At 53.0% G+C, this 13,779-nt stretch overlaps 1 protein-coding gene across 1 annotated transcript; it reads left to right on the top strand.

The window, feature by feature from the left end:
* Positions 1-232: 232 nt before the first annotated feature.
* On the top strand, positions 233-8,346 carry LOC308244853 (keratin, type II cuticular Hb6; the record flags this gene model as incomplete). Its single annotated transcript, XM_080661146.1, has 9 exons — positions 233-601; positions 1,755-1,963; positions 2,721-2,781; positions 3,528-3,623; positions 3,835-3,999; positions 4,786-4,911; positions 5,174-5,394; positions 8,023-8,054; positions 8,192-8,346. The coding sequence occupies 9 exons, from the start codon at positions 233-235 to the stop codon at positions 8,344-8,346; spliced, it is 1,434 nt and encodes a 477-aa protein (XP_080517272.1).
* Positions 8,347-13,779: the final 5,433 nt, after the last annotated feature.

Raw genomic sequence — 13,779 nt, 5'->3', positions numbered from 1 at the left:
GCCATAAACATCTGGCCGCATTTGGAACCCAATTAAGTACATTAAGGGAGAACACAGCAGCTAAGCAACCCAAGCCCATAAAAGACGGCTAATTGCTCCTAACCCATGGACGCACCAGGCTCCCCACATATATAAAAGGCCCAAAGATGTCCGAGACGTAAACACCTTGTCCACTATACTCTCCACTAGAACCTCTCTCTCCTCAGAGCATTCTGTGTCCCAAAGAAACACCATGACTTGTGGATCTTACTGTGCTGGAGGCACCTTCAGTTGTGCCTCGGCCTGCGGGCCCCGGCCCGGCCGCTGCTGCATCTCCGCCGCCCCCTACCGCGGGGTCTCCTGCTACCGCGGCCTCACAGGGGGCTTTGGCAGCCAAAGCGTCTGTGGTGCCTTCCGCTCTGGCTCCTGTGGACGCAGCTTCGGATACCGCTCAGGAGGCGTGTGCGGACCCAGCCCACCCTGCATCACCACCGTGTCTGTCAATGAGAGCCTCCTCACGCCCCTCAACCTGGAGATCGACCCCAATGCGCAGTGCGTCAAGCATGAGGAGAAGGAGCAGATCAAGTGTCTTAACAGTAGGTTTGCTGCCTTCATTGACAAGGTGGGTGTCCTTGAACACACCCTTCCTAAACTCCACCCATGTGCAGGACTCAGTCTGGGCACCAAGTGGGGAGTCAGGGGCAGAAAGAACTCTGACGTCCTGAGCTCCCCATTCTGATGAGAGGGGCAGACACACAAACAAGAACAGGCACTCACACAAGACCCAGAAGATGCAGCTGGGAGTTCAAATAGGCAGAGCTTATGTAAGAGAGGTGTGACCTGGCTGTTCGGAGGCACAACTAGAGTTCAGGAAATTGAAGAGGAAAATGGCAACTGCTTCTGAAGTTACAGAGGTTTCAGGCCCCACCTGAGTACTATGCTTCCTCTGAGGCATAAAGTGGATTTGCCATCCAGTGAAGGGGGCCAGGGGCCAGGGTAGCAGAGCTCTCCTCTAGATGGCTTGTGACATCATCCCCCTGTTACCTGTCACCACACATCCCAGGCTGTGATCTGAATCTTGGAACTCTGCCTAAGAGGGCACCTCTTCTAGCTTCAAGGTAGGGGGTGAGCCCTTCACCTGGAGACTGACTACATGCTACTTGGACTCATCAGGTCAGGATAACTCAGTTCACCTGAGAAGGGACTGATCTTTCCCAGCCTGTTGCTCCCATCCCTAAGTTGGAAAATCCAGATATCTATATAATAAAAGCCTAAGTGACCATTATGGCGGATCGACCAGAATGACCAGTCGCTATGATGTGCACTGACCACCAGGAGACAGATGTTTAATGCAGGAACTGGCCCCTGGTGGTCAATGTGCTCCCACAAGGGGAGCACCACTCTGGCAGAAGTCAGGCTCATGGCTGGCGAGTGCAGCAGTGGTGGCGGGAGCCTCTTCCGCCTCTGTGGTAGCGCTAAGGAGCAGTGAGCCGAGCAGTAAAGAGCAGCGAGCAGGCAGGTGGTAAGGAGTGAGGGGTCCTAGACTGTGGGAGGGCACAGGTCGGGCTGAGAGACACTCCCCCTCAGTGCACGAATTTCGTGCACCGGGCCTCTAGTAGATCATAATCAGGAATTCCCGGAGTTGATTTGTTTACCATGTCCACCTCTAATTTCTGCTGAGCTGCAGATTTGGAAGTTTACCTTAAAGCAACCCTCCAAATGGGCTTTGGGGCACCAAGAGCCATCTGACACTTCTTCTCCACCCTGAATGGTAGGTGCGCTTCCTGGAGCAGCAGAACAAGGTTCTGGAGACCAAGTGGCAGTACTACCAGAACCGCAAGTGCTGTGAGAGCAACCTGGAGCCACTGTTTGAGGGCTACATCGAGTCGCTGAGGCGGGAGGCCGAGTGTGTGGAGGCCGACAGCGGGAGGCTGGCCTCAGAGCTCAATCACGTGCAGGAGGTGATGGAGGGCTACAAGAAGAAGTGAGTGTGGCTGGGTTTGATGTGGGACATGGGGAAGGACTTATGTTAAAGGCCATTAGATTAGACATGAGAAGAATTTCCAAGCAGGGTGAGCAGCCATGCAGGCCAGGGTGGTAGGATGTAGTAGGATCTTCTCACCTGTGCAATTGTTGCCCAGATGCCTGCCTGAGAGTAGGGCCGTGATTCCCCCAGGACATCTCTCCCCTGCTTTAGCCTTGTATTCTTGGAGTCTGACCACCCAGCAGCTGTTGCCTGTGCTCTGTGGGGAGAAGGCTTCTGGCATCTTCCAGGCCTTCTCCTCCTGACCTCCCACCTATAGCACATGGCCCATGGATGGGATATGAGCCCTACATGTCCTGGGCTCTGGGTGTCCCACAGCTCAGGGTTCTGAGTGCTGATGGCCTCTGGGCTCATAGACCCACACTTGGGTGAGGATGCACCCTCAGCTGAGGGGTGGCTGGGCTGCTGTGCCCCAGAGGGGATGCTGGCCACTGCCAGCATGGGGCTGGTGCTGAGGCCTTATTTGCCTCTTGAGGTGACCTCAGAGCAGCTATGAGGGCCCAGAAGATTAGCCCCAGGGACCCCTCAATTCAAGGTGGAGTCATCCCAAATCCAACCAAAAGGACCTAACAGGGCTGCCAGAGGTCCGGCTGTGGTGGGAGGTTCCTAACATTGGCCCCTGCCCTGGTGTGAAGTGGGAGGGGTTCATGGGAGACCTGCCCTTCCATGACCTCCCTCTCTGCCTCCTCTGCCTCAGGTATGAGGAGGAAGTTTCTCTGAGAGCAACAGCTGAGAATGATTTTGTGGCTCTGAAGAAGGTGAGTCATGTGGTATTGGGGAGCATAGACATGAGGGATCCTAGAATGACAAACTCTTTCTGGGGAGACCCTGAAGGTCTCAACCTCAGTGTGGGGTGCAGTGACCTTGTCAAATCACATGGGGAATTCCCAGAGATCGGGTCATGGAAGGCACATCCAGATCTTTGACAAAGGTCATTATCCTTGGAATATCCACTGTGTCCTGGGGCACGGGGATGGCTGGGTTGACCTCTGGATGTCCTTTCACAGCTTTGGAGGTGTAGTTTGGGGCTTGGGTCCCACAGAGGCCTGGCATCTTCAGTCTCTGTTGAGGGACAATATCCTGTCTAGAGCTGTGGGATGTCTGAATAAAAAGAGGGGGAGGATGGAACAGAACCAGGAGTGGCCAGGTGGAGTCTGGGAGGAGTGCTGGGTGACAGGGAGGGGCCAAGATGTCTGAGTGGGGAGTCAGTTTGGGCAGGCATCCTGAAACAGGGTGAGTAAAAAAGGAGAAATGGGAGGGTAAGCTGCCTCAGGTGGGAGTGGGAAATGCTGGTGGCTAATCTCCAAGACAGAAAGGGTTTTGTTCTCAGAAGTGGAGGAGGTTGTGAGGCCCATCCAGGAAGTTCAGAAAGTATGGAGATGGGATGGGAATAGGAACCCTGGGAATCCTTCCCTCACCACCCGGCCTCCATGAATGGGTGAGAAGAGGGCATTAGGGTGACAATCACCAGGGTTCTGAGCTCAAAGACTGCCCACCTTTCCAGGATGTGGACTGCGCCTACCTCCGCAAGTCGGACCTGGAGGCCAATGCAGAGGCCCTGACCGAGGAGATTGACTTCCTGCGGCGACTGTATGAGGAGGTGAGGGCTTGTGGTCCAGGCAAGAAACTGGCTGCCCTCCCCGAGGACGGGCTTTGGCCTGGAACATAAGGTGGACAGGGATTTGGGCATCAGTATACCATCCATGAGGGCGTCGGGGCTGGAGACCAGGGAGGGCTGAGAAGATTGGGTAGATGCTATGGTGGGTGAGGCTGTGGCATTAACAAGATCCTTCCTCCTCCCATACCCACAGGAGATCCGTGTCCTCCACGCCCACATCTCAGACACCTCAGTTGTTGTCAAGATGGACAACAGCCGGGACCTGAACATGGACTGCGTCATTGCCGAGATCAAGGCTCAGTATGACGACATCGCCAGCCGCAGCCGGGCTGAGGCCGAGTCCTGGTACCGCAGCAAGGTGAGTGGCACAGGACATCTATCACCTAGACATGGCAGTGGGAGAGATGTGAGGTATCTATACTAATAAAGAGCTAATATGCTAATGAGCGGGACTCTGTAACAGGTAACTACCAGGTCATTAGAATATTAGCTGGGGTGTTGCTCTGGAGACAGGGGTGGAAGCAGGCAGGCACCCGGAGGAGGTGGTACCATCCCGTGCAGGGGAGGGCAGGGGTGAGAGCCCACAGCACCCCCCTCACCAGTCCTTCAGCACCCACCATTCACACTCTGAGTGCCCCTTGGCCCACCTGCCAGGGGAAGGAGCACAGTATAGCAGGAGGCTTCCATGCTCTCCTCCAGTGCCATGAGGGGCAGAGCTGCTGTGTTGCTCTGGAGATGGGGTGAAAGTGGCAAGGTGCCCAGAGAAGGCGGGACCAGCCCGAGGCCACTGGAGGGACTGAGGTCAGGGCTTGAAGTGGCCAGAGAAGGCCAGAGGGTTGAGGGCTGGGCCAGGCATGCTGGAGCTCTGTGTGGACAGCTTCGGGTGTCAAGGCAGGGCTGCAGGTAGGTGGGCAGAGCCGCACGATATCGCACACTGGGCTCCTAGTATATTAGAAAAGGGTGCTTTTGTCTGGGGATTCTGATCCTAGGGATGGTAACAAAGGCCAGACAGCTCACAGGGTGAGGGGGCAGGGCAGGGCTGCCATGGGTGGTTGCTCAGGCTGAGCACTGTACAGCCTGCACTATCATCTGTGGTGACCTGAATGGGTGGCAAGTCCCATCCTGAATCTCTACTTCCCCCCAGTGCGAGGAGATGAAGGCCACCGTGATCCGTCACGGGGAGACCCTGCGCCGCACCAAGGAGGAGATCAATGAGCTGAACCGCATGATCCAGAGGCTGACTGCCGAGGTTGAGAATGCCAAGTGCCAGGTATGGGGCATCTGCACCCTAGATGACCAGAGAGGCTGAGGGCCTGGCCTGGCTTCCACAGGCCATGTGGACTTCATCATTCATTCCCCAGACCATTTGCATGACTAGAGTCATGGGTGTGATTACCAGGGAGACCCAGGTCATGAAGGTGAGGGGCCTATTTTGGGAGTGTTCCCAGCTGGGTGTGAGTGACTGGGCACATCCAGGAAATTGACAGAGAGACCTGGGTCCATAACCTGCCTTGTCCTCTTCTGGCCCCCAGAACACCAAGCTGGAGACTGCAGTTAAGCAATCGGAGGAGCAGGGCGAGACAGCCGTCAGCGATGCCCGCTGCAAGCTGGCCGAGCTGGAGGCCGCCCTGCAGAAGGCCAAGCAGGACATGGCCTGCCTGCTCAAGGAGTACCAGGAGGTGATGAACTCCAAGCTGGGCCTGGACATCGAGATCGCCACCTACAGGCGCCTGCTGGAGGGCGAGGAGCAGAGGTGGGTATCATAACCAATCTTCTCTCCCAGCCTTGCCTGGGTTCTCAGCTCGCCCAGTCCCTCACAGGCGTGGCATCAGTCCTCTCTTGTTTCCAAATATCCTGATCATGCAACTGGACAGGTAATTTGAATGTTCTTTGGATATGCTTCTAGCCTCATTTGAGTTTCTCATGCCCACCTGGTGTTGATCTGGAAGTGGCTCCTTTTACAAATCTGCTCCTTAGTCAGGTCAGGTCAGGTCTGGCTGTTGCAATTGCTGTTCCTGAGAAGCCCATCCTGGGCTTGGGGTTTACTTCCCTTCATAGTGCTTCTGCCCTCCTGGGCCCTACACATGTCACTCAGGATTCCAGCTCTCTTTTCAAGCCCAGCTAAGGCCTCAGCCCTGGGAGTTCATATTTATCCCATAGGGCAGTGGTTGGCAAACTGCAGCTCGCAAGCCACACGCGGCTTTTTGGCCCCTTGAGTGTGGCTCTTCCACAAAATACCACGTGCAGGCGCGCACGTACAGTGCGATTGAAACTTCGTGGCCCATGTGCAGAAGTCCGTTTTCGGCTCTCAAAAGAAATTTCAATCGTTGTACCGTTGATATTTGGCTCTGTTGACTAATGAGTTTGCTGACCACTGCCATAGGACAACTTCAGTAGGGGATTTTATTAACTCACACTTAGATATTCTAACAGTAGTGAGTACCCCTAAGTGGTCCTCCATCACAGCAGGTAGGACTTGGCAGCAGGATCTGTCCCTTGAGGCAGCTGTGTCACACTCTGGACATTTTTGCTTATGGATTGCTTTGGGGACCAGGTATGGGTGAGAGCAGACTCATTGGTCATTTAGCCTTCTGATGGCTGGAGGGCAGTTATGAGGAGAAGCTTCCCAGAATGTGGCCCTTAGGTTCTTGCCCAGGTTGGTCAGGTGCTCACACCCTGAGCTTTCTTCTTCTTGTATACAGCCAGGCCCCTGGCCCTGGGCAGACGACAGGGGAGTGTGAGGATGCAGAGGGAGCATCTAGGGGCACCCCGTGTATTGGGGTGATAGGGACACAAGTTTGGTAGCTGATCACTTGGAAAGACTCACAATGTACACAAGGAATTGCATTGGAGAGCTCAGAGGCACCAGGGCTTGCTGGGCCTGGGGAGTTTCATTAATGAAGAATTCTGGGAGGAAGAGTTTTCCAAGACTGAGTTTGGAAGTTGGAGAGACATGTGGACATGGCCCTGGAAACGGAGTGGCCCACCTCTCTGTCACATGGGTCTCTGGGAGTGAACTCAGAAGCTTTGGTGTGGGTTCCCTAGGAAACCTGGGGATGGGTGATTAGACAGTGGATTCTCCTCACGCCTCAAGCTAATTTTGACAACCCTTTGCCATTGTGCTCCCACAGGGACTCCCATGTGTCCCTTTTCAGGAGACAGCAGGCTGAGTTAGATGGCCCAAGTTATAGCCCTGCCTTTGTCATTGATTATTTTCTGTCTTTGGGCCTCAGTTTCTCTGTGTCAAATGAGGGATTTGGTGTAGATGGTCTCTGAGCCTGTTCCAAGTGGGTTCTAAAATCCCATTTATTCATGCAATGCAACAGTTCTTTATTGAGCTAGGCATTGTTTTAGGCACTGTTGGTTCTGCAATGGGGAAAAGAACAGACAAAAACTTCTGCCTGTGCCCTAGCTGGTTTGGCTCAGTGGATAGAGTGTCAACCTGTGGACTGAAGGGTCCCAGGTTCGATTCAGGTCCAGGGCACATGCCCAGGTTGCAGGCTTGATCCCGAGTAGGGGGCGTGTGGAAGGCAGCCAATCAATGCTTCTCTCTCATTACTGATGTTTCTATCTCTCTCCCTCTCCCTTCCTCTCTGAAATCAATAAAAATATTTAAAAAACAAGCAAAACAATTCAAAACAAAACAAAAAAACCCAAAAAACTTCTGCCTTCCTGAAGCTGCATTCTAGTGATAGCAATCAGACCAGATTTAAGAAGTTACACCTGCTGTTCCTCAAATGCATTTATTTATTTATTTATTTATTTATTTATTTATTTTTCCTCACCTGAGGATATTTTTTCCATTGATTTTTTTAAAGAGAGTGGAAGCAAAGGAGGGAGGGAGAGAAACACTGATGTGAGAGAGACACATCGATTGGTTGTCCCCCACATGCTCCCCGACTGGGGCCAGGGATCAAGCCTGCAACTGATGTATGCACCCTTGACGGGAATCAAACCCCCGACCCTTTAGTCCATGGGCCAATGCTCCAACCATTGAGCCAAACCGGCTAGGCCTCAAATGCATTTACAAGCCAACCAGAACCAATAGAAATGGTAGCAGTGAATATTGTGTGGCAGGCACTAAGCACTCACATGTATCATTTGATTTCATCCTCACTACAGACCTAGGAGTAGATGGTCTCCATGAGGAGGGAGTCGGAGGGAGGGTAAATCGGAGGTTGCTCAGCTAACGGTGGGTGGAGAGCCAGGCACACTAGGCATCTGTCTCCAGAAGTCACATGCTGGTGAACCCCGCCCTCCGCCCCCACTGGCTTCTGGATTAGCCCCAGAAGGAGGGCCATGGGCCTCACCTTTCACGCTGGCTGCATCCGCCAGGCGACTTTGCCAGGGCACTGACCTCTCTCTTTTCTTTTCCCAATAGGCTGTGTGAGGGCGTCGGCTCCGTGAATGTCTGTAAGTAGCTCAAGCCCTTTCCCTTCTCCCGCTGCGGTGGTCCAAGGCCTTTGGGGAGGGGGCGTTTTCGCTTGCCCCAAAGCTGCCTGTCTGTGGCAGTGCCTGATAGAGTCTGGGCCTGTTCTCCCCTCATTCAGGCGTCAGCAGCTCCCGCGGTGGCGTCGTCTGTGGCGATCTCTGCGCACGCGGTACTGCCCCTGCTGTCACCACCAGCGTGTGTAACGCCCCCTGCTGCGGCAACGTGGTGGTGGGCACCGCCAACTCCTGCAGCGCGGGCTGCAACAGGTGCTAGGAGGCTGCAGCCTCTGACAGTGCACATCACCGGCACTCTCCGCCCAGCCAGGACCTCGAGAACCCGGAACATCTCTCACATCGCCAGAGCTGGCCCCCCAAGAACCAGTCACCAGATGTGCACACGCTGCATGTCCTCCCTACCCGCTCCCTCTGTGTGCCACTCCCAAGCGCCCTGAGCCCAGGGAGCCCGGGGCAGCACCTTGGTCTCTTTCTGTCGCCTTTCTCAGTAGTCAGTTTGTTTTCCTGCGGATTCATCCTTTCTTCCGCTTTCTGATTTTTGCTGGATTCATTGGTCCTGCTTGACCCGTCACCCAAGCTTGGAGGAGCCGGCCAGGCCCCAGAATCTCCCTGTGCTTGTACCTGCAGAACAGAGATAGGGAACACTAGTGGTGGTTTTCCCATGACTCTGTGAGGGCTGCCTGCAGGAGCTTCTAAAAAGCCAATGACTCAACTGCCAGCAACTTTGTCCTTGTTTCACTCTGTGTTTCCAATAAACTTATTGTAGCGAATCAAACCTGGTTCCTCAGAGTCTTGAAAACCGCCAGGGCCCTCCTGTGAGAGGTGCTCCCTGCCAGGGATTTCCTCAGGGCCTCTCCATCCACTCAGGTATTTTTTCAGCAGTTGAAAATGATGGCAGTACACGCTGCCCTTCTGGCTTGAGCAACCCAAGCCTTGGGAAAGCAGAAGACTGAAGGAGGCTGGGATCTATGCAGTCATGGTTTCTCTAGACCAAGCTTTCTCAACGCCAACCCTATTGACATCTTGGGCTGGAGAATTCTGTGCGGCGGGGCTGTCCTGTGCACCATAAGGAGGTTGAGCAGTATCCCTGGCCTTTACCCACCTGGTGCCAAGATGCCTCTAGGTATGGTCAAATGTGCCCAAGGGGTTATCAACAAGGGGATTTTGCCCCAGGAGCATTCCTGGAGGGGGGAAGTCCATGAGGAAACATGTGGAGGTAAGAATGGAAGGAAGGCATGCGAGACAAGAGTGTGGGGGAGAATCAGGAGAACTGTGCTTCCAATACACAGTCCTGACTCTGCCATTTCCCAAATGTGTGACTTTGGGCAAATTGCTTCCACCTTCCGAGCTTCAGTTTCCTTGTCTGTAGAATGAAGGAGGTTGGGTCATATTCCTAAGGTCCCTTCTGGCTCCTTAAGTGAGATTATGCATTTAAAAGCATTTTGTTAATAAAAAAAAATGTTTGAATGCTGGTTCAGCCATTTATCCTTTCTATAATTGTGGGAGTAAATTCTGTAAGTATAGGAGCTGCAGATATAAGGAGCAGCCCCTACCCTTAGGCCCGAGAGAGCATACCCAGGAAGGAGCCCCAGAATGTCACCCTCACCACAGTCTATTGGTCAAAGCTATTATAGAGTCAGCCCAGATTCCTGGGGAGGAGACATAGACTCTACCTGTGAAATGAGGAGCGACATAGACAGAGAGAGGAGACTTGGGGCCATTTCTAAAGATAACAATCACAGGAGGATAAATGAGACAATACAAATAAAAATTTAGAGTATAGCATGGCATGCAATTGATACTCAAAAATTGCTATTTATTATTGTTGTTACTATTACTATGATATCACAATAGCACAGATTTCCAAGGCTCTGAATAGTAGGAGGCAGAATGGGATGGTAAAGAAATATAGGGGCTAGAAGTCTGGACTCTTAGCTTCATGTCCTGGTTTGATCACCAGGAGTATGTGGCCAGGCCTCTTCAGGCTTTTGAACCTCAGTTAGTTTATCCACATTTTGGGTTGACAACTGGCCTACGAAAAGAGCAAGCACATCAAGGAAGGGCAGATGCTGAAGGACTGTTACTCTGCGTGCTGTCACTACCACCACTTGCCTTCGCTCAGCTGTCAGCACAAAGGACCTGATGTCTAAATAGCTCTTATTCCTTAGGAATAGGCAGGAACATTCCAGAGAGGAGGCAGTTGTCTCTCTGTGAAGCGTGGAAGGCCTCACTGATTGACCCATACCATCTACCTCTTCAAGATGATGGGAAAAGTGCCTGGAAGGAAGTAGGAATGAGAAATGACCTTGGATGAAGAAAGATTTGGTGGGATGGAGGTGGGGCTGGGGTAGCAGGGGCAGTGGAGAAGAGTGTAGAAATGAGAGGCTCACTTTAAGCTTCTAGAGGGCACTGGTGAGCAGTCCCCGTCCTATCCCAGAAGCCTCAAAGACTTATTAGAGTCCCTGATGTTTCCATGCTCCAACCCCACCTCTTCATACGCATTCCCCCATGTCTAGGGCACATCTCTTCTTTCTGGCTAACTCCTTATACTTTTTGCTGTAAAATGTAAGCTTCATGGAGGATAGGCGTCTTTGACTACTTTCTTCACTTATATGAGCCAAGTTTGTATAACAGTCCTTGGTCCATATTAAGCACGGAGTGATCATTTGCTGATTGAATAAATGAACTCCTGGTCTTCCTTTAGGCTTCAGCTTCAATATTACTTCCTTCAGGAGGTAACCAGCTTTCTCTGGTTAATAATCTTCCAAATGTGCGTCCCTTTTCTCCTGAGACCAAGGCCCCAGGCCTCTTTGAAACGACACCTTTCCTTGATGAAGAGGTGGCAGAGGAAGTGAGGCTCAGGTACTCAGGAACGGAGGCTCTAACAAATTGAGAGTCTGCAACATTAGTCTTGCCCGGTCCCTTGAGCTGGTGGGGCTGGAGGGAGGTGCATCACTCCTGACGCATGGAGCCTCCCTGGGCTCTCCCAGGTGGCATCTGGATGACCTCCCAAGGCTGGCAGTGCTTACGGTGTCCTCCCTAAGTCCCTGGGAAGGCAGTGTTACAATCCCAGAGCAGAACTCAGAGCCATTGCTTAAGAAAGTCAGAACTAAAAAGACCCTTTCAAAGGCTCTGGCCCAGTATTCACTTGACAGGTGTTCAGGGCCCCCTGAGCCAGAGCAGGGGAAGAAGGTGCAGTCAATGGGAAGTGGTGAGAGGCACTGAGACATAAGTCAGAGCCAGGTACGCAGGACAGATGTGCTATGTTCAAAGGTCCAGACTTCATCCTGAGGGTAATGAAGATCCCCCTGGCAGGTGAGACTTGGGTTTTGTAAAAATCTCTGGTTGCTGTGTAGGTGGATTGGAAGGGGAGGAGAGCAGGACTCAACCAAAATGGTGGTGGCTGGACCACGGGTGGTAGCAGCAGGGAGAGAGGAAAGAGATGGATTAGAAGGATACTTAGGAAGTAGAGAAAGAAAGCACTTGGGAGTTAGATTTGAGAGTGAGGGTATAGGCATAGATCATAGATTTAGATGTGGGCAGCTATGTTGAGGATCTTAACAGGGGCGGTAGGAGAAGACGGGTGGAGAAGGTGAGAAACAGTGAGTTCAGCTTGGAGGTCTGTTCAGTGGAAGGGTCTCTAGGACTGCCAAGCGGAGCTTCTTTGTACAAACTGGAGGCATGGGTCTGAGGCTGAGGAGCGAGGTCAGGGCAGCAGGAGAGTCCCCATGACTCTGAAGCACAGTCGGATGATTTTAACTGGGGAGGACACCAATGATGGTGGTAGCTGAAGGAGAGCTGCTTGGGAGGAGCTCAGAGCCTGGCCTGCCAAACAAGGAAGTGAAAAGCCCGAGACTCTGGGAGGGAGAGAGGGTGACAGGCGAGGAGTCAAGAGGGCCCTAGAGATTCCAGGAGGGAGGGAGGGAAGGTGGTGGGTCCTCCTAGGACAGCATGGTGACATGGACAGAAAGGTAAGGGCCTGAAGGAAGGTTGGTCAGCACTGGGGCTGAGGTAGGGCTGGGCAAAGAGAGGGAAGAAGAGGGCCAGTGAGAAGGAAATTCACTCCACAGGAGCAGGGTTGGGGCCCAGGGCGGGCTATTCCATGCCTAGTTCTTCCGGAGCAGGGCTAGGGACTTCTCAACAGCTTCTCCCTGGAGCTCCCAGCCTCTTTCTGAGTAGAGGACAGGAGCAATCAGGCCATGCAGGGGCAGAGGAGCCACCTTGGCCTTGGGATTAAAATTCTGAGGGATCTGGGGATGAGGGTAGTCAGTGGGGCAGTCAAGAAAGCAAGTGGATGGTGGGGGGAAGTAGCTCCTCTTAGGAGTTAAGAGTTCTTTTTTTAAATGTATTTTTATTGATTTCAGAGAGGAAGATGAGGGAGAGAGAGAGAAATATCATTGATCGGCTGCCTCCTGCACACCCCACACTGGGGATCGAGCCCACAACCCGGGCATGTGCCCTTGGCTGGAATCGAACCTGGGACCCTTCAGTCCTCAGGCTGAGGCTCTATCTACTGAGCCAAAGTGGCTGGGGCAGGAGTTAAGGGTTTTAGGAGGCTGTCCTGGGTGCTGAAGAGGTGTGTATGGCGGGGGGGTGGGGGGTGGGGTTGGCAAGGGGTGGTGTCAAGGGTCTTATCTTTATTATTTGATGGACAATAGTGGGAATGGGTGGTATGGGGTCCAGACTGATACAGGGTGGCCATCCGAGGTGGCTGTTGGCACTTCCGGAGGTTGCTGCTTTGGTGCATGTGTATGGTGGTGTTGATGGAGGTGTGTGTGGGGGAAGGGGATTAAAACCAGACACACACACACACACACACACACACACACACACACACACACACACCCTGCCTTCAGAATATTCTATGGCTTCCTTTGGTTCCCTTCAGCCAGAGCAGTGGTCGGCAAACTCATTAGTCAACAGAGCCAAATAGCAACAGTACAACAATTGAAATTTCTTTTGAGAGCCACATTTTTTAAACTTAAACTTCTTCTAACGCCACTTCTTCAAAATAAACTCGCGCAGGCCATGGTATTTTGTGGAAGAGCCACACTCAAGGGGCCAAAGAGCCGCATGTGGCTCCTGAGCCGCAGTTTGCTGACCACTGAGCCAGAGGAACAAGTCTTAAGTCTCAAGTCTCAGACTACCTCTGACAGGTGTGACTTAGGGGAAGGTGCTGTGAGCACAGTTAGCATCGCCTGGTCAGGGGAGGATGGAACTATTGGGGATAGATTGTTCTGTGGGTATCCAGGTTGAGGACAGGCCAGAATGACCATAGTCCTCAGGTCATCTCACTGGGCTGGGGTGCTCATCAGTCGGGGGACATGGGCTCACTTTGAGCAAGCAAGACATCATAGCACAGAAAGCAGGTCCTCCAGTTTATTGGAAAAACAGAGGACAAGGGGCCAGAGAGGGAAGGGGGGCAGTCCAGCAGAGCTCCTTCCAGGGAAGGAGAGCCCTCCTGCCTGGGAGGAGCCAGAGAAGATGCGGAAGAGAAGGGTCCATTCCAAGCAGCAGCCCTTTCTGGTAGGACAAGATGAGCAGAGGAGAGGCTGATGGGAACAAGCCTTGTGGTGTATTCTCAGAACACATGGGGAACAGCTACCGAGGCGCCGCTGTTCTCAGCTGGGGGTGGGGGCAGTGGCACATCTGGCAGGCAGTAGGGGCTTCTCTGGCTCTCTCTTGGGGCAGC

This window comes from Plecotus auritus (genome assembly GCF_963455305.1).
Source record: "Plecotus auritus genome assembly, chromosome: 3".
Classification (NCBI taxonomy): Eukaryota; Metazoa; Chordata; class Mammalia; order Chiroptera; family Vespertilionidae; genus Plecotus; species Plecotus auritus.
Note: the sequence above shows the minus strand (reverse complement) of the source record. Positions and strands in the feature narration are given on the sequence as shown.